Source organism: Fusarium venenatum (assembly GCF_020744135.1).
Source record: "Fusarium venenatum strain MPI-CAGE-CH-0201 chromosome Unknown EDB82scaffold_1, whole genome shotgun sequence".
Lineage (NCBI taxonomy): Eukaryota > Fungi > Ascomycota > Sordariomycetes > Hypocreales > Nectriaceae > Fusarium > Fusarium venenatum.
The window spans coordinates 1,398,519-1,420,309 of record NW_027072129.1 but is presented as its reverse complement, the minus strand read 5'-3'; the positions used below and the strand labels follow the sequence as shown (position 1 = coordinate 1,420,309).

At 48.7% G+C, this 21,791-nt stretch overlaps 7 protein-coding genes across 7 annotated transcripts; 5 read left to right on the top strand and 2 right to left on the bottom strand.

Annotated features, from left to right (window-relative positions):
• The first annotated feature begins 163 nt into the window (after positions 1-163).
• Positions 164-2,281, top strand: EDB82DRAFT_570366 (uncharacterized protein). The gene is made up of 2 exons (XM_025732025.2): positions 164-573; positions 622-2,281. Exons 1-2 carry the CDS (start codon positions 457-459, stop codon positions 2,092-2,094), a joined length of 1,590 nt encoding a protein of 529 aa, XP_025590992.1. The 5' UTR covers positions 164-456; the 3' UTR covers positions 2,095-2,281.
• A 379-nt stretch (positions 2,282-2,660) lies between these two features.
• Positions 2,661-3,247, top strand: EDB82DRAFT_9040 (uncharacterized protein). Its single transcript, XM_065610071.1, has 2 exons — positions 2,661-3,014; positions 3,080-3,247. The coding sequence occupies exons 1-2, from the start codon at positions 2,750-2,752 to the stop codon at positions 3,136-3,138; spliced, it is 324 nt and encodes a 107-aa protein (XP_065465326.1). The 5' UTR covers positions 2,661-2,749; the 3' UTR covers positions 3,139-3,247.
• Positions 3,248-4,262: 1,015 nt separating this feature from the next.
• EDB82DRAFT_564295 (uncharacterized protein) lies at positions 4,263-5,571 on the top strand (the record flags this gene model as incomplete). Its single annotated transcript, XM_065609793.1, has 4 exons — positions 4,263-4,625; positions 4,674-4,841; positions 4,896-5,237; positions 5,286-5,571. 4 exons carry the CDS (start codon positions 4,263-4,265, stop codon positions 5,361-5,363), a joined length of 951 nt encoding a protein of 316 aa, XP_065465325.1. The 3' UTR covers positions 5,364-5,571.
• On the bottom strand, positions 5,563-8,188 carry EDB82DRAFT_8996 (peptidase S8/S53 domain-containing protein). The gene is made up of 5 exons (XM_025732028.2): positions 7,138-8,188; positions 6,855-7,087; positions 6,241-6,801; positions 6,065-6,190; positions 5,563-6,012 (listed from the first exon to the last, which is right to left on the bottom strand). The coding sequence occupies exons 1-5, from the start codon at positions 7,897-7,899 to the stop codon at positions 5,853-5,855; spliced, it is 1,842 nt and encodes a 613-aa protein (XP_025590995.1). The 5' UTR covers positions 7,900-8,188; the 3' UTR covers positions 5,563-5,852.
• A 2,708-nt stretch (positions 8,189-10,896) lies between these two features.
• On the top strand, positions 10,897-11,810 carry EDB82DRAFT_470029 (Translin; the record flags this gene model as incomplete). Its single annotated transcript, XM_025732032.1, has 4 exons — positions 10,897-11,071; positions 11,129-11,225; positions 11,283-11,428; positions 11,479-11,810. 4 exons carry the CDS (start codon positions 10,897-10,899, stop codon positions 11,808-11,810), a joined length of 750 nt encoding a protein of 249 aa, XP_025590998.1.
• Positions 11,811-12,150: 340 nt separating this feature from the next.
• EDB82DRAFT_422204 (uncharacterized protein) lies at positions 12,151-16,506 on the bottom strand (the record flags this gene model as incomplete). Its single annotated transcript, XM_025732033.1, has 2 exons — positions 12,151-14,862; positions 14,914-16,506. The coding sequence occupies 2 exons, from the start codon at positions 16,504-16,506 to the stop codon at positions 12,151-12,153; spliced, it is 4,305 nt and encodes a 1,434-aa protein (XP_025590999.1).
• Positions 16,507-18,419: 1,913 nt separating this feature from the next.
• EDB82DRAFT_482897 (Sec1-like protein) lies at positions 18,420-21,429 on the top strand. Its single transcript, XM_025732034.2, has 4 exons — positions 18,420-18,803; positions 18,859-19,075; positions 19,123-19,508; positions 19,557-21,429. The coding sequence occupies exons 1-4, from the start codon at positions 18,764-18,766 to the stop codon at positions 21,038-21,040; spliced, it is 2,127 nt and encodes a 708-aa protein (XP_025591000.1). The 5' UTR covers positions 18,420-18,763; the 3' UTR covers positions 21,041-21,429.
• Positions 21,430-21,791: the final 362 nt, after the last annotated feature.

Genomic DNA, 21,791 nt, shown 5'->3' with positions numbered 1-21,791 from the left:
ATGTTATTTATCTTCATGACTTTGTCAGTTTCTGATTACTACTTAGACACCTATCTTTAATATCTACAGTAAATACACTATTAAAGTTAGTATTCAATAGACTTTGACGCCAGGAACAGACTGACTAGTAATTGGCCCACCATCAGGACCCCTGAAAAAGACCGTTGTTAGTCTTTTTTGGGGTCCAAAAAAACGTTGCAAAAAACAAGAAGAAAAAAAGAAAACCGCCAATCTTAGCTCTTACTAAGATGTCGAAATTGCATGGCGTACTTGGAGGTGGGGTTCTGTACGCCATGTCCCCCTTACTACGTAGCACTATCGATTTCCTATCCCTTGGAAAGAATAAATACGACCCCTTTCCTTTCAGTATATATATTCATGACCCTTGAGGGCATGATCAAGACATTTTCTTGATCTGTACACTTGTTCAGTCTCTGTTTTTGGATATCCGTCAAAATGGCTGTCGCTCTCTTGTCGCAAAAGATGTCGTCATATCGCCGACCGGCAGTCTTTGCCGCCTTCGTCCTTGTCTTTTTTATCATCTTGGAGACTTTTTATTTATATTCCAGCGCTGTAAGTATTCCTCATCACTTCTTGTTATAATGTACTGACCATACAAAGTGGACACCTGCACACGGGTTGTTACCCTCCGAAACGACATCGACCGGGGCATCACCAGAAACGTCGGACCATGCACCAAAAAAGCAGAAGCACAAGCAGCAGAAACCGAAACCCGCACCCATCAAGACGTCACAGCTTCACTTCCTCCTACCGGCCTCCGACCCAAATGACATGGTCTGCGCCATCATCGCCTCGGCCCTCGTGAACCGATATCCCGCTCCCTACATGATCGGTTGGAAGGGAGAGGGCAAATACAACGCTTCCGCTGCTCACACTGCCAAACTATACTCCATCAAGAAATACCTCGACGAGCTCCCCAACGGCGGTGATGATGACGACCTGGTCTTCTTTGGCGACGGCTACGATGTCATGGCTCAACTCCCCGTAGAGGTCGTCATCGAGCGCTACTTCAAGGTTACTGCTGACGCAGACCAACGCTTGGCAGACCGTTTCGGTATCACCGTCGAGGAAGCCCACAAGCGTGGTCTCAAGCAGACGCTGTTCTGGGGCGCAGACAAGATGTGCTGGCCAGCCCTCAGCGAAGATCAGTGCACCAAGCTCCCCGGTTCTCATCTCCCCAACACCGTCTACGGACCCAAGACCGGCAACGGTGATGCAACATATCGCGATGCCAAGTTTTTCAACTCGGGAAGCGTCATTGGTCCAGTCGGCGACCTGCGCAAGTTCATCGATGCCGGTATCAACAGCTTGGAGGATACTTTCGATCCCAACTTCAAGTACAAGACTTCAGACCAGATCTACCTCGCCCGTCTGTACGCACGCCAGGAAATGTCCCGCGCCAAGCAGATTGAGTACGAGCTCCGCAACATTGACAAGACCTTTGGCGAAAGCAACATCACCAACCCTTTTGCGACAGCGGATGTGGCCGAATATCACGCTGCCATCGATTACGAGTCGGACTTTGTGCAAACCGGATGCTTCGCCCACAAGTGGATGCAGAAGCTAAACTACAACAACACTGATAACACGGCAACCATGGCCAAGGATCTTTTCGAACAGGGCAAAGTCTTCAAGCCTTACAAGATCCAGCTGCCCGCCAACGTGTACCGCTCTTTCATTCGCGTCTTCAAGTCATTACCCGACGATACCACCACCAAGTCCGCACGCGACTGGATCGCCAGCCTTCCACTCGACACAAACGTCGCGACACGCAAAATCTTTGGTTTCTACCACGCCACGTGCAGCAAGCGCCAGCTCATCAACGACTTTAAAAAGTACTGGTTTCACCCGTACATCGTGCCCCTACTACAAGCAGGCTTCCAGGCCACCAAGAAGGACGAGCTCATCACCGACAAGCTCATCGACGGGCGCAAGTGGGTGTACAAGACGGTGTTTCCCTCGGAGGGAGCCCCTGAAGATGAGCTTGGCGGTGTCTTGACGGATTACAAGGACGAGGCTTATATTCCCTTCTCGACGTTATGTCATGCCTCATCGCATATTCTCGATAAATAATGAAAGGTTAGGATATAATATATTTGTTAATGAGGTTGGGTAATGGAGTAAAGGTACTGGGTTTGGGTAGGGGTTTTTATAAGCTTTTATACGGCTTTGATGTTTTATAGCATGACTTTTCTGGAAAACTCTTTTTAAGAGTATATTCAATTTATTATAGCCACTACTGTAAGGCTTTTATTTGTTCACAACTGGTTCCCCAGTCTCATCGAGTGTGCTTTCCATCTTTGAACCGCACCACCTTATACAACCGACATAATTGTGACTGTATTTGAGGCTAAAGGATCTTTGACGGGAGGCTGCCTCTCGGCGGAACTCGGTATGATCCCGGTCTACACAGGGCGTTCCTGTTGATCGTTGGTAGTATGGCCGATGTTGTACAACGTCGGATGCTTGCCAGTGCATAATTGGGTTGGTGATTGCTAAGTACATGCGGCTCTTGCATAGTAACAGGGCGGAAAATTGAGCAATGTGGAAGCTGGCATGACTTGTCGAACGATATTACGTTGGTGAGCATGTTGGACAGTTACATGCTGCTTGAGCCTCATAAATTAAACGCGGGGGGGAGAAAGGTATAAAAAGATCAGATCAATCCCTGCTGATATCATCACAGGCTCAAACATATACAGCTGACTACCAATTCTTATCATCAAGAATGAAGCCAACCATCTTCCTCTCGCTCATAACCCTCCCCTTCACCCTAGCCGGCACAATCAACAAAGCCAAAGCGTCATCCCCCGACTTGATCGCATCCATCGCCGAATTCCGCTCCATCTTTGATCCTGAGTCCTCAGTTATCTTGCCGAGACAGGATAAGGGTCGAAAGTGTGAAGATCTCGAGGGTTGGAAACGGTGCGTGAGTAGCTGTCTTGAGCTATGTGATATGATCTGCGACTGCAGCGGCTGTCCGTCAAATTGTGGTATGTCCTATTCTTCACTCAAGATTGAGGCAAACTTTTGGTGTATACTGACTTGTATTCTTTAGTTGATAGATGTGCTGAGATTGATAAGTATCGAGGTTGTAATGGGGATGATTTGCGTTGACTTGTCTTTACTTTGTCGGGAAAAACATTGATAGCTGCTTGGTCATTGGAGATGAAGTATATTTTACCATGCTCACTATGAGGCTTCTATAAGCTTGATGTCTTGAGTTCAATCGTCGTTCCCGCTCGTTCATCCTTAACCAGTTACTATTATCTTCCATTTCTGTAGGGCCGCGAATACAAGCAGAACACGATCTACCACCCTCGTCAAACAAATCAATGCAAGCGTTCAAGGGTAATCCATTAATAAACGGTCGTCAATGGTACTTCATCGCTCCTCTCAAGATTAGCTCCTGCCACACATTTATTTCTGGATTGCTCGTCTCAGTGATGGAGATATTGTCCCCGTGGCGAGCGTATTGTGCCCACCCTGGTCCGAAGAGGGAGATTAGGGTATCGTCGAATAAAGTATCGTTTTTCTATGACTTTTATGGATGCGATGCTCAGACATTTCCGCGCCCTTGAATATATGCTCAGCAGGCATGATGTTCGCTGGTTTTGGTTCGATTGTTGGATGTGGATGAGTAAGTGTTGTCTGTCTGTGGTTGTGTTGTCTAATGAACCATAGAACTCATGTGCCTACACTTACTTATTTATATCTATCTTCCTTCGTCGTTGATTGCTCAAAAACTACTCTATCACTACTCTAAAAGTATCCTCCATTCATTGCTAAACTGTCGGCAGTCTATCAGTACTACATCTAACTAGTCACGATTCACCAGCCCATCTCCAGCATCAATTAAGCCGGTTAATCAGCACAATCTCATTACTGAATAACGACATTTAAATCCTACGAAAAAGAATTGGGACGTCGGGGCATCGTTCCTCCGTAAACGATATTTCACAATTAAACACGATAATGCAATCGGGCTTACTACCCCCGACTAGCCCGGCATCTCCCTTCCGGCCTCGAACAGAATAACGGCATGTCCAATCAGTGCTGATAAAGCGACGATTTACAAATGAGGATATCGCAAAGGCGTGGACGACAACGACATGTTGTTATATTTGGGCTTTTCTATATAATGTTACTAGTATCTACTACTTTGTACATATTTATCTAGTACATCTGCTACTCAACCAATTGACTACTTATCTCTTCTCCTCTCGACTTACACCATCAAAATGTCCACGTCTAAAGTCATCGTCATTCTAGGCGCAACCGGTAACCAAGGCGGCTCCGTCGCAGAAGCATTCCTCTCAGAACCAGATTGGAGAGTCCGCGCCATAACTCGCAACGCCAAAAGCTCCAAAGCCCAGGCCCTTTCTTCCAAAGGCACCCAAGTAGTCCAAGCCGATCTCGACGAGCCCTCAACTCTTGTCGCTGCCTTTGAAGGAGCCAACGCTATCTTTGCGGTCAGTGACTTCTGGGGTTTATATAGCGACCTAGCGAATAAGTCTAGAGCGAAGCCTGGACAGCCTCTTAACCAGTGGGCTGCGGAGCATGAGGAACAGCAGCTCAAGAATGTAATTGATGCTGCTTCCAAGGTTCCCACGCTGGAGCGTTTTATTCTTTCTTCTTTATCCAATGCTTAGAAGTGGTCCAAAGGTAAATACACTCGGGTGTATCACTTTGATGGCAAGGCTCGTGCAGCAGAGTATATCCCAAAGGCACAGCCGGATCTTTGGGCAAAGACGAGTGTCTTCCAGGCTGGACTATTTCTGAGTAACTTTGTCCAACTACCTTTGAACCAGCCCATCAAAGTGAGCCGTCATTTCCTTCTTCAAGAGATACGCCAAAATAACATAAACACTCAGAATACCGAAGGAGTCGCGCAGTTCATCTCACCCCTAGACCCCGATACAAAGTTCCCCTTCATCGCCGCTGAAGAAGACTCGGGCCCCATTGTCAAGGCTCTCATCATCCAAGAACCTGCAGGACACAACCTCATCGGCTACAGAGAATGGCTCACATCTAAAGAGATCGCAGAGTCGTTCACCAAGGCTACTGGCATTGAATCAGCTGCTGTCAAATCAGATGGAACATTCCCGCCTGGCTTTTCGGAAGAGTTTGTTGGCGAGATGAAAGATTGCTTTGGTTACTTTAATGAGTTCGGATACGAGGGCCGAGATGATCCGACCATAGTACATCCTCGAGATGTAAGTTTTTGTCGATGCTTTTGGAATTGTCTACTGACATATGCACAGTTGAAGTCAGCGCCCAAACTGGGTACGGCGGAGGATTACTTTATGAAGCAGGACTGGTCTAAGGTTTTTAATTCATGAGACAACATATTAGGTATTGGTGGCCTTGGGATAAAGATAGACGTTGATCTACGCCATCGTGCCGTAGTCGACTGGTCTCATTCGCAAAACCACATCGCGAGTCCATCAATGATCACTGTCTGTTTGTTCCCTTGGTCACAACGATAGGGTTGGTTCCGGAAAAATTCTGTCACTACTGTCACCAATCAATTCAATTTTCAAGAAGTTGGATCTGATATTGGTCCTATATCGTATACCTATGGACACAGCTGCCCTTTCCTCCTCGTAACAATTCTTCCAAATAACAAGGCGATAATCTCACCACGCCACGAAATGAAACTTCATCCTACCAAAACACTGGTTTCTAATATAAGGATTTACACAACCAGAAAGAAGGCCATCACCTCAACGCGCTTAGTCAATTCATCAGAGCATGCCATTGTAGCAATCGCTCACCATCTTATAGGTCTTCTTAAACCAGCTACCGTCTTCGTTCGAAACTAGCCTCTCCTAAAGGGCTAGCTTTTCCAACTTGCCGTACAGCGGCGTTCCGAAACCACTGATAGGATCCCATCCTTCGACCGCCTCCCAACCGGCATCAGGTATCTTGGGCGCCGGAAGGCCTAACATACTAGTACCTTGGCAGCCATAGTTTCTTCCATTCACAATGCTAGACCAACGGTTAAAATATTGAATGTTTGAATGAATCCGCATGAACTTACTCAGTAAATCCTTTGTGCCCCTTCTTGTAGATCCAAGGGTTAAGGAATCCCATCACAGGTTTGCCCTTCCTCAACCTCTCATTTGAAAGAAGAGCAACAATGGCTCCAAATGTTGGCGCTGCTGCACTGTCACTGTGTCAGCTTCTCGACCATGGCAACGAGTTTGTTTCGCTTACCTTGTTCCTGTTGCAAGACGCATTTCACCGCGGACCATGACCGGCAACTCAGCCGCAATAGCTGCTACATCGGGGTAGGCCCGTCCCTTTTGGTTGTAATAAGCCTGCCACTTTTTGCCATGATTCTTCAGGTACTCCTTCACGACCTTGTCCTGGTACTCAGGACGCGAGAAAAGATCAGAAAACCCGCCGCCAGTCGAGAACTCCTCTCCTTCTCCATCACTCAGTGCAACTTCAGGGTTATTGCCTCCCGTACCACCGACAGTGGTTACGTATGGACAAGCACTGGGCCATGTAGGGAGAAATTTGGTGGTGTTCTTTCCATCATTTGATTGACATGCGACACCCAAGCCCTGATTACCAGCTGGGACTATGATTGAAACACCCCGTGTGCCAATCTGTCCAAATTTGTTGCAGACCTGGCGGGCATACTGTTTGGGAAGGTGCTGTTCGTATTCGCCCCAAGATATAGAGATGACTGAAGGGAGTTTTTTGGTAGGCAGGTTCAAGATGTGTTCAGCAAACTCGAGCCAGGTCTCAATGTACGCTCCTGGTGGCAAACTGTAACGCGCGATCAGCAACACAGATTCTCCTGCATGGTGCAATTCACTTACTCCAGATCGGGGATATAGTCAGTGTTGATACCTCCAACAGCCAGATGTTGTACCGGGATTCGAGAAGCTAACGAGACAGCATACTGAATGTTCAAATTTCCTTCATTCTCAGGAACATTGTCGCCTTGCGTGTTTTTACCGCCATTGGCGGAGTCATCGGAGAATGCGACACCTTTGAGATCAGGAGCGTAACGTCGGAGGAACTCTTGGAGCTCATCACGCTGGGAGGTCATCTAATACCTGTTAGCAGGGGATTTTTACTTGACAAATGGGGTATTCGTACGTTTTGGAAGCTGACAGTTGTGAACATAGAGCCCTTCGCAGCAGTTGGGTACTTCTTTGGCATATTGTACAGCTTACGGATGCACGCAGGGGTTGCCTCTGTTTTGCACTTCTTGAGGTCTATCGGTCCTGGTCCACCATAGTTGCCATTCTTGGTAGATCGATGCTCCATTTCAATCAGGGTATCCCGCTTCATCATGGTAGTTGCAGTTTCTTCAAGGTTTCGAGTATGCTGGAAGCTTGAAAAGAGTGTTGTGGGCTGGATTGATGTAATGTGGCGGCGGATGTTGTGAGGGACAGAGTACTCTCTTGTTCTCACGATGCTTCTGTCATCGCGGGCGAACATGGAGAAGCGAGTGTTGAGCATTTCTTCAGCGTTCTTGACAGTAATTCGAATGTGAAGCCATTCGCCCTCGTCACGGATGTGATGGCTGGGAACTCCAACCTCAGAGAGCCAGCGCTTGACAGACTTGGTAGCCGCATGAGAAGGCTTGAGTAGATCTTTGGCAGATTCACGAGAGAGGTGTTTGCCATACTTATGATGGTCAGGGTCGGAGACTTCGTAGATTGTACGCTCAAGCAACTTGTGGTCTTCGGGCTCAAGTCCAATAGAGAGATTGATGAATTGATGAGGGGAGGGAGAGTCTGATTCCTCCCATCCAGCGGGGGTCTCGTTCAATGACTCAACCACAACTGGGACTGCTAGAACAGATACCGCGCTGAGGAGAAACCCCCCGGTCTTGAGGAGATTGATCGCCAGCATGGCTCAGAAATTGGGGTTCAAAAGAGACAGTAGTAGGTAGCTTGCAGGTTTGCTCGTCAAGATGGGCTTGAGAGCTTACTGGTATTCTGAAATATCGTCGGGGAGTAACTCTCTTTGTATTAGGTTCCAGAGACAATATTGCGTCTGATGTCGACGAAGCTATCACTTCTACATCCCTGTCCCAACTACAGTCGGGTTGGTGTTGTGGCTGCTATCCGTCTTCCCATTTTGGTAGGTGGGCGTTGAAGAACAATACTAAGCCACTTCATATTGTTCATGGCACGTTCCTTCCATCAACCAACACTTTCGCCCCAACAGTCCAGATAGTGCGGGTCCTGAGCATCACTCCTACCCTACCGAGCGGGAAGGCTTTCCAGGTCTTGCCTAAAGTTTTCTTCATGTCATATCATCTACCAGATGAAGAAATAGCGAATCTGTGGCGCCGACCAGAAAATTCCCCTGCCATAGCTCTGGTGAGTCAGTCTTTCTAGAAGGGCGGGAGAAGTTGTTAGATTGGTCAAACACATGCACGGCATTCATGAGGCACGACAAGGAATAAGCATGTAAATCGAACAAAGACCGAAGTAACACATTCAGTTGCGAAATTAGCAAGTTGAGTTTCGGAATACTGTCGTATTGTGTCCGTCATTTTACAGATGTGATAAAAACCTCAAAGCTTGGATATGTCTTTCATTCCTTACATGAGGCACCCGAAGAAGCAAGAGGCAGAGATGGCTGCGTCTCCCCTTGCATTTGCTCGGTTGGTCTGCATGTCGATTGCTGACAAGACTTGCTACCTCACCTCAACTGGCTACTTTCGAGCTGCAGAGGATCACCAGCTGATCAATGTTTCTGCTGTTGGTTCCTAGATCTTCGATAGCTCCTTGGCGGTAGGCTGAGTACGTCGCTTGCCTGCATGTTTTGGGGTTTGAATGCAGTTGCGCCAAAGCCGAAGCACTGGCTGGTAGACAACGTAGCGGGTGATAGAAAGGTTGATCTATGGGCTTCAGGGCGCGAAAAATAAGCAGCCCTCAAATTCTATGAAACTCAAGCTTGCTCTTCCTGAGCTGCACTGCATCTTGAAGCTTGGAGATATGCTTCCATCTGACACCCTTGAGAAGTGCTTCCTGGGAGAAACCCTCCACGGAGGAAGCGATGCCAGCTGGTCTTTTCGAGTCCAACATGTATCTCGCCAAAGATCATATTCTCTAGGAACATTCATCCTTGCAGATCTCTAGTCAACTTGCATCCTGCAGAGGTCTAGATGTGCTCCGAGTTCTCAGGCACTGAACTTGATCGGAAGCTGTTGGTTGTTCTAACGGAATGTGGTCCGATAACTGGCAAGCCAGGATGCATTAAGCGTTCTGAGAAGGTGTCACAAATAAGACCAGTCCAAATATGCGACTCAATCTCAGCCAAAGCCAAAGTCACAATCGTGACAGGCTTCTTGGCGGTGAAAGCTGAAGATTCCCGATGCGGCCCGTAAGGACATCTGCACTGAAATACTGTTGGCTCTGAGCATGATCAACAGCTGCGCATTCCAAGGTATGGACATGATTATTATACCTCCCTTGGTGAGAGAGAGACTTGGCTGCTAAGAGCACAAGAGGAAAAACCAGTAAGTAACATTACGCCGTATGAGATTGGGTTCTTTGAGTCACAATCGAGCTGTTTGAGAGAAGGTTACACCTTTCGTCTGCCTCTTCTGCGGCCATCGCCAAGACCAACACCTCCTCTACTATGATCCTCGATCCGCCAACGCTTAAGGCACCATGCCTCCTCCTAGCGCTATGTGGTCAGGCGCAGGCACCAGCACGTCCAGGCCTCGGCAGATTGCAAGTTGGCTAGAGATCTGCAAGGACGAATCTGCTCCTAGTGGTCGAGTTGTGTCTTGGAAATGTCGAATGGAAGCATATGTAGCTCCAAGCTTGGGGCAAGCAAGCTGCATCAAGATGCAGTGCAGCTTCGGAAGAGCAAGCCTGGATTTCACGGAATTCGAGTAGTCACAATCGAGGGGGAAGCTCTTTGAAAAAAAGGCCGTATCCTTGGTTGGAGTTTCGACTTGTTTATTAGGAGCTGCCTTGCGTAGCTGTATCTCGTATACAAGATGGAACAGAATCCATGCTCATCATTTTCAGGCGTCTAATGAGGCTGCTAGGTCAGTCAATCCTACTAGCTGCTTGGCTATCGCTGACCATTTGCATACATCGTGCATACGTCGTACATGCTTGCACAAATGAGCTGGCTGAGCTCCAAGCCTTGGCTGCCTACAATGACAGTCATAACCTCAGGCCTTCAGGTGAAGCGAAGCTTCTCTACAGCTCCAAAGCTCTTGCCCACAACAAGGTTTTGACCCACAGCAGGCAGCACCTTCAGCCGACCCATTCAACGGGTCCCCATTGGCCCAGATTCTGCCGCTCCCACAATCAGCCTCTCTACACCGCCCTCATAATCCTCTATAAAATCCCAGCTTCCTCAGCCAAGCTACGCTTTTCCTTTCTTCTTTTCTCCTTAGCTCTCTTTGCCTTTTGGCTTAGATCAAGTGTAGTATCTGTTCTTTTCAGTTTAATCTCTGAAAGATGTCTAAGGACATCAACATTGATTATTCCTATTTTTGGTCGGAGGGTGGTCGCCTCTGTGCTTGCACATGCTTCCGCCCACTGTGTCCCTGGTATCACACTGCCTCCAGGTGACGCGAATCGCACTCTCGAGCTCGTTTTTCATTGCTTTCTCAGGCTTGCCTGGGTAGCGAAGAAGAATTCCCTCCATCTGTTAAAATGTTTGTGCCGACCATGATGATTGAGTAGCCAAGTGATGTAGGCACTGTAGAAGCGAAGCTGTTGTAAATCTTTCGTAAACATCTCAAATTTGCGCTGGGCAAGAATCACACTCGTCATAACTGGAAAGACGACCCTAGCGTGTCTCCAACCACTAAACCTCCATCTTGAGAACCTCATCCCCAGAGCCTCATTCATCCATTCACCACCAACCACCATCATGTCCTCCGAAACTCCCCTCCTCGACCCTTCACTCTTCTCCCACCTCCAAGAGAAGCTCGATGAAGAGACCAGCGTTCGCGACAACCTCACTCAGATAATCCAGCGTCTCGAGCGCGCCGTCGCCACTGCTCAAGGCCTTCTCTCTCGTGTCCACTCTACTCCTCGTGCCCGCTGTCAGTTTTTTCCTTGTCCCTACTGTGATGCTCAAGGCTGATTTTTGTGAAATGCAGATCCTGCGTTGGTCTCCCAGGTTGAAGATGCCATCAAGGAAGAGGTCGCTATCGTGAAGGAGCTGAGCGAGGTTGCTAGCCAGCACCCATACTACAAGTACGCTATCATCACCTGAGCCAAGACATGCATCAAAAATCTGACTTTCTACTGTAGATACAACCAAAAGTGGGCGAGATCTATTCAGAATGCCATCGGCACCGCTGTCTACGTTGCTTGGCTCGGTGGTCTAGGCTCCGAGTCGCAGCCTGCTTCTCTCGGCCGTCTCCTAACCCTCGAGCAGGTCGGCGATGTCTTCCAGGGTACGATCTATCATTCACGATCATTTTGACACTTAATTAACGTTTCACAGTCCCTACAAACCTCAAGGACCGTGACGCCTTCCACTTCACCATCGAGGAGTATCTCCTCTCTCTGACGGACCTGACCAATGAGCTCGCCCGTCTGGCTGCCAACGCTGTTACCTACGGGGATTTTGAGCTTCCTCTCGTTATCAGCGCGTTCATCAAGGATCTTTTCGCTGGGTTCCAGCTTCTCAACCTCAAGAACGACATCCTCCGCAAGCGAGCCGATGCCGTCAAGTATGACGTCAAGAGGGTTGAGGACGTTGTCTACGATTTGAGCCTGCGTGGACTGGTGAAACGACCGGGCGAAGGTGATACAGAGATGGCTGCCGCCGAGTAAATTTGACTCTATGGGAGAGAGAGAGCCCTGAAAAAAGGATGTCGATATCAATCAACGATGACAGCCAGTCAGCTTAGGTATCTACGTGAAAACAATTACGAAATTCTACAAGATTCAACGTGTCACACAGATACGCAAAAAGTGATTATAATGTTTTAATTAATCATGCATGCCGTTATGGGCACCTCTAGTTTAACAAAATGGTTCGGTGTCTTGCTTGACCCTGTGATTGAACCCAGTTGATACTGATTTTTTGACAGTAAAAATACACCATGATCCGTCCCACCTGAACTCCAAATCAGGTTCAATATAGTTGACGAGTCTTCTCCAAAGCTCGTTTCTAATCATGTCGAAATGTACACTTGTCACCTCTGGCACACTTGCCCTGCTGCCAGAAGGTACAAGGCTTAGTGCCGATAAGTGCCTTATTGGCAGGCTTATGCGGCGGGAGGGTGCCTCTCTTTTTCCGTCCGTCCTTGCTGTCACCTCGACCTCCGTGATGGTCATCACGGTCGTATGTACGATCACGGTCCCATCCTCTGTCTTGGTCGCGATCTCGGCCATGATCCCTCTCTCGCTCCCAATCGCGCTCGGCGGCAGGCGGAGGCGGGACCTGTTGACCCTGTGCCATCTGGCTTAACATCATGTACTGCTGGAATGATGGATCACTGGGGTTCAAGTAAGGAGCTGTACTTGAGGCTGCTGCCTGTTGTGCTGTGCCCTGTGATGGCTGATTAATGGCAGCCAAAATAGATTGAAGTTGGTTATCCGGGATCTGCGGCTGCTGCTGTGTAGGGGCAGCGCTTGTTGGAGGCTGAGCTGGCTGTTGACCGCCATTCACCTGCTGCAGCAAAGCCATGTAGGGGGCAAATTGCTGTTGCTGAGCGTAATAAGCAGCCCAGTCCTGAGGATTAGCTGGAGCTTGACCAGATGAAGCACCAGACATCGCCGATAGCAAGGCGTTTGCTTCGGCTTCAGCTCGTACACGCTCCTCCTCCTCCCTCTTTTGTCGAGCTGCCAATTCTTTGTTGTAGCCCATTTGCCATTCACGGACCTTCTCGTGGTCGTGCAAAATCCACTCAGGAGGGGAGTTGGCGGGAAACGGCAGGCCAGCCAGAGACTTGGCAAGTCTTTCAATGATACTTCCACAAAGACCAGCTGCGCCGTCAGGGTACTTGTACGCCCGCCAAACATCGCTTGTGCTAGGGTTGGGATCTCGCCAGTTCCTGGCCTTTTCAGAATTGAGAAGAGCGATTACCTGCTCTAACACAGCAGGGCCTGCGATAATGGACAGAGTATCATTGGCCAAGTCGCGATGCGAAGGCGAGGTGCGCTGGTGAGATGAAGATTGTGCAGGGGTGCCGCGAAGGTTACTCATAATTGAGTCAATCTGATATGCCGGGCTGTTCTTCGCATCGATGCGCTGGACCGCCAAGTAAAGCGCCTGATCAGCTCCCATCTGCTGCTCATCGCGCCATCGAGCCTGGATCTCCTGAAACTTGGCATCATTCGGTAGGTATTGTGTCTTTTGCTGGGTTGCTGTTGCGGCCTCAGGTAGCGGTGATTTGGGCGTTGGGGGAATGTCGGCCGGGTCTGTATATATAGCCACGAGCTCCCGTTGCTCCCTATCAGCAATTCGCTTCTGTTCATCTGTTGTAAAGGTGACATTTCCACCTCTGTTAACGTAGTTCTTGTTCCGGACGTCGGTAGGTAATCTTGAAAGATCAATCCCAACTGGTCCCATCCAAGGTTGGTAAGGGACATCGTCATCCTCGTCGTCGTCGTCCACGTCCGCACGCTGTTTCAATACCATTCCTTCAGATCGGTCGTCAGCAGCGTCCCGAATCATGTTCTGCTCTCTGCCCTCGTCCTCAGCATCCTCCTTCTGGAAAATTTTGACCTGTACAAGCTCGCTTTCAGGCTTCCAAGTGACTCGAAGTTTACGGCGAGCCTCCTTACGAAGACGCTTGGCCTTCTGCTCCGGCGTTTCAGGAGTTTCAGGACCATCGGTTTCCTTGGTTTGAACGGGAGATTCGGCCTTTGGAGCGTTGATAGAGTCAAGGAGCGAGGCAATGCCAGATAAAGCGCTCGAGGCTGCGCTCGGGGTTGGGGCTGAAGCGCTGCCATTACGGGATGTGGGCGGTTTGGCTTCCATTCGTGACGGCTTTGACTCTGGTTTGGTCTTCTCGTCATTTGTAGCCTTGACCTCGGGTTTGACATCGGGCTTTACGACCGACTTGGCCACTGGTCTAGGTTTCCCTGGCAGAATGGAAGCAGCAGCGGCCTTTGCGGCGCTGGTTTTAGATGCTGATTGGAGTTGGATCTTGGGTGTAACGAGTTTCCTCATAAGAGAACCGCCGCCAGATTCAACAGCAATCTTCTTTACCGTGCGCGTGTCAGCTTCATCATCGCGAGCACGCTTGACTGAAGCTTCCGTGCCAGGCTTAACCTTTGCTCTGCTTGATGCAGAAGTACCAGTATATCCAGTGGTTGACTCGAGTTTTTTGACCTTGGCAGTGATTTCAGATACAAACTCCTTGACTTCGGCGTCACCTTTGTCGGCAAACCTCTTTCGGACCGTCTCAAAGTTGGTTGTCTCGGCAATCTTTTTCGTCATAGGAAAATGGGTAAACATCTCGAGGACAATCTTGGGAAACTTTCCTGAAAAGTCACCTGCCTTGATACACATAATCAATGCGTTCACCAAACTTAAAACAAGTTTTTGGTGACCTCCAAGGTTATCCAGGACAGCATCATCAGCATGCTCGATAGTGGCATCCAAAGCACGATAAAGCACCTGCTTCTTTTGCTCAAAATCGTGTCGCGCATTGGCTAGCGCAGCTTCGGGTGCTTTATCCTTTACAGCCTGATCTAGTTCCTGCTTGGCGCGATTCATGTCACTACGGAGTTTAATGAAATACTCGCCTGCTTGTTGAACACGTGTTGCGATCAGAGTGTTCGTTCTCGGAACGGAATGCTCGACATGGACCATCCCGATGGCATCCCAGGCCGCTGCTTCAGCAGGATCTGCTGGGCGAGTGGCGGGACGAATCTGGTTATTGTTAGAAGTACACTTTATTTGGTGCAAAGGTAAATGTCTTACTGGCTTGCCGACCTCCTCCATCTCTTTTTTTGCCTTTTTCTCTGCCTTGTTCTTGGAAGCTTCATCGGATTTAAGCTGTTCTTTGAAAGCATGTGGGTACTCGGTGTACTTTGGGCGACGTTTCCCTAAGCTCTTCATGGCCTGGTCAAAGTCATCCAATAGTCCCTTGGCCTCCATGCGTCTCTCGTCCAGTCCTCCCTTGTCGGGGGAAGGGCGGTACTGGCTTGTGAATCGACCCTGGACCTCGCATGGGAGGTTGTAACCAAGTTCAGGAACCATCTGTCTTCCACTACGAGCTGGCAGGGCTACTAAAGGGGCGAGCTTATCATAGCTCTTTGGGGCTGGAAGCTTAGCTGTGCCCTCGTAGATCAGATGAGGAAGGCCCTTGATCGCAGGTTGTTTAGCTTGGGCAGCCTTAGTTCGTTTGTTGAATTGGGCAATCAACTGGGCTTCTTCAGGTGAAGGTGTAGGAGCTGACAGACCATCAACATCGTCAACCTTTTTTACAGCAGGAGAGCCCACGGGCGAGTCGATATATGTCGCAACGGGCTCTGGCGTTGGGGTATCTGGGGCAGTTTTCACCGCTCGCTTCCTCTTTTTAGCAGGAGGCTCATTGGTGACCTGCTGAGCAATACCAGTGTCTTGACTGTTGATGGGCTGAGGCATAAGATATGGGTTGTTAGTGGCGGGTGGCGACGAGGCATTGCCAATGAAGTGCGGCTGTTGCTGATGCATCTGCTGAAAATTTTGAACAGCCAAAGGTTGTGAGGTTTGAGGATAGGCAATCGGCTGTTTGGGAGCGAATTGGGGCTGGACGGGCTGCGGCTGTTGCTGGGAGGCATGCTGTTGAGGAGGCTGTTGTCGGCCTTGATGTGACTGTTGGAAGTTCATCTGTTCATTTGGCCGAGGTTGCGGAGTTTGACCATTAACTGGGGGCGAAAAAGCAGGCTGGTTGTACTGTTGTTGGTTCTGAACAGGAGACTGCTGAGGCGGTCTGGTGAAATTATGTCCCTGTGCGAATGTAGGTTGAATAGCATCAAACTGTTGTACAGGTGTATGGCTCTGTTGCCGACTTGGTTGAGGAATCACATGAGGCTGAGAAAATTGCTGGATGGGAGATTCGAAGGATGACTCGCTAGGTGGTGCCATAGAGTATGGGAAATTAGAGGAATGAGGGTGATTTGAAAGTTGCCCAATACCAGCCATAGTATTATCCAGATTCATTTTGCCGTGCTGGCCATAGATATCAGGATGCATGGCACTAAAATCCGTATCCATTACATCTGGTGTCTGTTGTGTAAACTGCTGGTTCATTGACAATGAATCATGGCCAGAGTGGTAGCCCGGTTGGTCTTGTTGGGAGCCATGCAAAGTACCGGGAAGGAAGGAGTGACCTTGGTCCGAGTCGAAAAAGTTTGAGGCAGAAGCATCTTGTGGGTTAATTTGAGAGAAGTCGGCCTGATCATTCACAGGCTGCGACCAAGCTTGATGAGGGTCAAATTGACCATTTTGTGCTGAGAACCCATAGTTGTTATGCCACTGATGTTGTGTCTCATCAGCGCCGTTTTGGCCATTGTTTGACCAAGACTGCATTTTGTGTCAATGCTCTGTCGAGTAACGACAGCTACCACAGTAGCAATAAAACCACCGAGATCAATTAAACTGAACAGCTTTACGAGCTAAGGCATGGTATCAGCAATCTTTGCTATTTTGAAATGTATTGCTAACAAGACGCAATGCAGAGAGGAGCAGTCGATAGAACAACAGTAAAGGTGAGAGGTGTGTGTGATGTGAATAGACAGCCTGCGGCTAGGCGTTGACGTAGTCGTGGTTACATGTAAAGAATGAATTATCAAGCGTGTAAGGAAAAAAGGTACTAACATGAAGATTTAAGCCGGAAAGTAACTTTATGCAGGCGTCTTTTTGTTAAGGGAAAGCTGTCGGCTATCGCAGCTGCAGGCGACCCACCACAAAAACGCGCTAGGTAACAAACGGACGAACTGGCAGGGATCCAGGTCTTGGAGAAGAAGAAGACAAGGTGAATGTGAATCTGTAGTCTAGAGGAATCAAAAGAACCATCAGCAAGGCCAGCAAAAAAAGAATTGGAAAGCGAGTGAGAACTGTTATTTGATAAGTAAGAGGAAGCAGCAGAAGAAATAGAAGTAAGACGCAGATTATGGACGTGAAGTGATGATAAAGAGCATCCATCCAGCAGGCCATCAGCAGTCAAAAATAGGTAGCTTGCTGTGGTCGGACAAAGACTGTCATGGGTGGGTGACAAAGAAGTCCAGAAAAAAGATGAAAATATAAGCTCCAGAACCAAAATTAAACTCTCGCCATATACAGTGACTCTGTCTGCAAAAATGGAATCGACTTGTCGTTTGCGACATTCTGGAGAGGTCTTTGATGGTGGAGCCACTGTTTCTTGAGATGTGTGTGCACCCGCATTTTAGCGCGTATGGTCCCTGAGATGTTGGTCTCTTTGGTGCTGAGGGTGCTGGACGGAGCGTTATCGTTATCACCCAGCCCCTGTACCACGCAAGCAGATTGAATGATGCTGCAACGTCGCGAGACGATGATCATCAGTCAGAATGCCCTTTTTTTTTGGCCTTGTCTGGATGCTTCTTTTATCATCAAAACACTTGAGTCGCGGCTTTTTTAGGTTCGCGCTCGCGTAGCTTCTAAGCTGGCCAGGTTGTATACACCGAGATTTTGCCACATGGGCATCTTGGTTACCCAGTCACTGCAGCTTTCTGCTCCTAGAAGGCGACACGGGGGAGCTTTTATCTCCAAGCCAGTCTCCATGACGGTCACCATCTCATCGGCTTGCAATTTAAATGCTGCAGAGTCCGAGTGGTTGTTTCCATTGTTATAGAGAAATCACGGATACAATACTGCTGCTTGATTTTGATGGGGTGGTCGAGCCATGCAGAATGACGCGACAGAGGTAATGTGGTTGATTGGTGCAGATAGGGAAAGGGAACGGGGTCAAGTTTGAGCATACCCTTTGATTCAGAAACCGTTCCTTCGATACGGGAGCTTTGTCCGTTCCTACCAAAAGATGCAGAGAAATCCTATCCCATTTGTGTATTGCGCAAGTCGCGTGGTGTTTACAACATTATCGAACGTAGGCGTGACCTGTCGGGGGGAGGTAGAAAGAAGACAAAGTCAGTACAAGGGCGACCCGTCAGTTCGCCAGTGCGAGGCAACGATGCAGGCGCAGATGGAAAAAAATGAACACGAAAATAATCGGATCCGGAATACTAAGCGCCGCTGATATTTAAATGCGCCTTAGCTGAGCGCCGACACAGCGTCTTGTCGCGATGGATGATGGGGGTTGATGAGGTGTCGTCGGATCAAAGAGAATGAAAAGAAGTCCCTGGCAGTTCGCAAGCTGGACGTGTAGAGAGAGTCTGGCCCCAATTTTCAGGCACCAAATGCTATCATAAGTCCGCAATATCAGGCATAAGGAAGGAAGGTCCACAATTCGAACTGCCTCATCAGCGGCTTGCCCCTTGCAACTCGGCGGGCCCAGCACCGTGGCACTTTCCATGTCCAATCGTCGTCGGTGCTTGTATCGGTCCGTGCTTCCAGCTTGCGCGCCGTAGGGAGCTTCTCAACAGTCCAGGTCTTTGGTATTGGATCGTGGCCTCAAGTGGCATCAAGCGATACAATTCTCACGCCCAAGATTGACTGATAATTTTTGTGCGCTTATCTGAGAAGCCCATAATTCATACTTTTGGCCTGCGATTTTCCAACACGGTCAACCTACAGATTTCCTTATACAACTCCTGAACTTCACATCACATCCCACTCTTGAGATCTCAGGCGCCCGACGTCATTCGCCAACATGGCGACAAAAGGCAACTCTCTTCGCGATCGCCAAATAGGTTTGTTCCGTCATATTCAGAGCGCTTCTTGACCCTCCGCTAACGTATTCGTTAGCATCGCTCAAGAAAATGCTCAACCTGAACGAGACTGTCGAATCCTCCGAAGCTGACGAGGCGCATGCCAACGGTCTGCTTGCTCCTGTTGCGCCCATTCTCGACGCTGATGGCAACCCTATTTGGAAAGTCCTGGTCTTTGACGATCTTGGCCGAGATGTTATCAGTAGCGTAATGCGTGTCAGCGACTTGCGCGCTATGGGCGTAACAATGCACATGTAAGTCAAACACGATGGAAGAAATACAAAGCTAACAGGCGGCGCAGGCATATTGGCGGCGCAAGACACCCTATCCCCGATGTTCCAGTCATCTACCTCCTCGAGCCGAATTCGCAAAACCTGCAGGCCATTACCTCCGACTTGCAGAAAGGCCTATACTCACCCGCTCACATCAACTTCCTCTCCTCCCTCCCTCGTGTACTTCTCGAGGACTTTGCAACACAAACAGCCACAGCAGGTACATCCGAGCACATTGCTCAGTTGTTCGATCAGTATTTGAACTTTATTGTGGCTGAACCGGACTTGTTCAGTTTGGGTATGCAAAAGGAGCATACATATTGGGCATTGAACAGTGCAGCCACCAGCGATGAGGAGCTCGATCGAGTAGTGAACAAGATCGTGAGCGGTCTCTTTAGTGTGATCGCCACCATGGGTACGTCGAAGGTCTGACTCGAAAAGCAGTGTGCTGACATATTAACAGGTGTTATTCCCATTATTCGATGTCCCAAAGGCGCTGCTGCTGAGATGGTCGCTGCTCGACTTGATCGTAAGCTTCGCGATCATATTGTCAACTCCAAGGACAACCTCTTTTCAGGACCTAGGCCAAATGCATCATCCGGCACTCACTCTTCTCGACCTGTTCTCATCCTTCTCGACCGAAACATTGATTTGATACCCATGCTGTCCCATTCTTGGACATATCAGAGTCTGGTTCATGACGTTCTCAATATGAAGTTGAATCGCATCACTATCGAAACTCCTGCGGAAGAAGGAAATCCGGCAGCAAAGGGACCTACCAAGAAGGGCTACGATTTGACGACAAACGACTTTTTCTGGGCCAAGAATGCGGGCAGTCCATTCCCTCAAGTGGCGGAGGACATCGATGCTGAGTTGACCAAATACAAAGAGGATACAGCTGCGATCACAAAGAAAACTGGTGTTACGGATCTCGAGGACCTCCAAGCCGATACTAGTGCCAGCGCTCAACATCTCAAAGCGGCAATAACTCTACTTCCCGAAATGAGAGAACGCAAGGGCATTCTGGATATGCATATGAATATCTTGGCAGCTTTGTTGACAGGCATTAAAGACCGTCAGCTCGACAACTACTTCCAGTTGGAGGAGAACGTTGTGAAGCAAACCAAGGCTCAGATTATGGAGATTATCAAGGACGACAACAAGGGCACTGAGCCTGTCGACAAACTGCGACTGTTCATCATCTGGTTCTTGAGTACTGAGCAAGAAGTTAACCGACAAGAATTCGAGGGCTTTGAGAAGGCTCTCTCGGAAGCTGGTGCAGATGTCTCATGTCTGCCCTATGTTCGACAGGTTCGCGCAACTACCAAGATGACACAACTTACCACTATCAACAATAACACCGCTCAACCGGCTCAGACATCAGATCTCTTTGGGCGGTTCTCTTCGATGTCTTCGCGTCTCACCGACCGACTCAAGGAATCAGGAGTTCCCACCGGATTGTCGTCCAATTTTGAGAGTCTTATCAGTGGTGTGAAGAACTTCCTTCCTGCTGATCGTGATTTTACTGTTACCAAGATCGTTGAGTCTATCATGGACCCTTCTTCTGCCTCTTCTTCTGCCATTGCCAAGACAGAGCACTTCCTCTACTACGATCCTCGGTCCGCCAACGCTCGAGGCACTATGCCTCCTCCTAGCGCTGTCCGATCAGGCGCAGGCACTAGCACGCCTGGCGGTATGCCTGGATCTCAAGTACCTGGCCAAACTGCTAGCTTTGGACAAAGGCGGCAAGGCTTCACCGAAGCTGTCGTCTTCACAGTCGGTGGAGGCAGCATGGATGAATACGGCAACCTGCAGGAATGGGTGAGCCGAGGAGGCGGAGGCGACAGGGCGAAGAAGAGGGTTGTGTACGGCAGCACGGAAATGATCAATGCCGCAGAATTCATCAAAGACGAGCTGATCACGCTAGGAAAGGAGGTCGCATCATGATATGGGGATTAGTGGATCCTAAGTCTTAGGTTATAAACATAATTAGTCCTAGACCTATACTCTAAGGAATATAAAGTGACCTACTAATTTCGTCTCTTATGCTTTCAGCGGTTAATGACAGGGCTTCAGCGAAGCTGTCGTTTACGGTGGTGGTAGCATGGATGAGTATGACAACCTGCAGGAGTGGGTAAGCCACATAGGAGAATGCGACCTATATAGAGGGAGGCGAACTATACAGGAGGAGGCAATAAGGCAAAGAAGAGGATTGTATACGGTGGCACAGAAATGGCTAATGCGATAGAGTTTAAAGATGAGCAGTCCTTAGGGAGAAAGTACCAAGTAAACTTTAGATTCGGAAGCTAAAGCCCGTCCGAGAAATATACCCTGCTTTGCGATATAATCACCAAGATGCCCAGATGTATACATACATAATTGTGACAGTTCAACACACGACTTGACTCTGATTCACCTTTCTTACTTGAAAACAGTACTCTATTTAATGTTCGCTGTATTTGCTTCGTACCAATTTTGATGTTGGCCTACCCTAGACCAGGCACCCGAATTCTTCAGAAATATACTATAACCAACTTAATTAAGCCGGTCTAAAATACATCCATAAAAATATTTAAGCTATCAATATCCTTAATACTCTTTATTGAGTCAAAAAACATTTGAACCAGACTGTGCAGCTCACCTGGGGTAGTCAGGCCAGCTCCATACCAGTTTAGGGTGTACCTGAGCTACTGTAAGG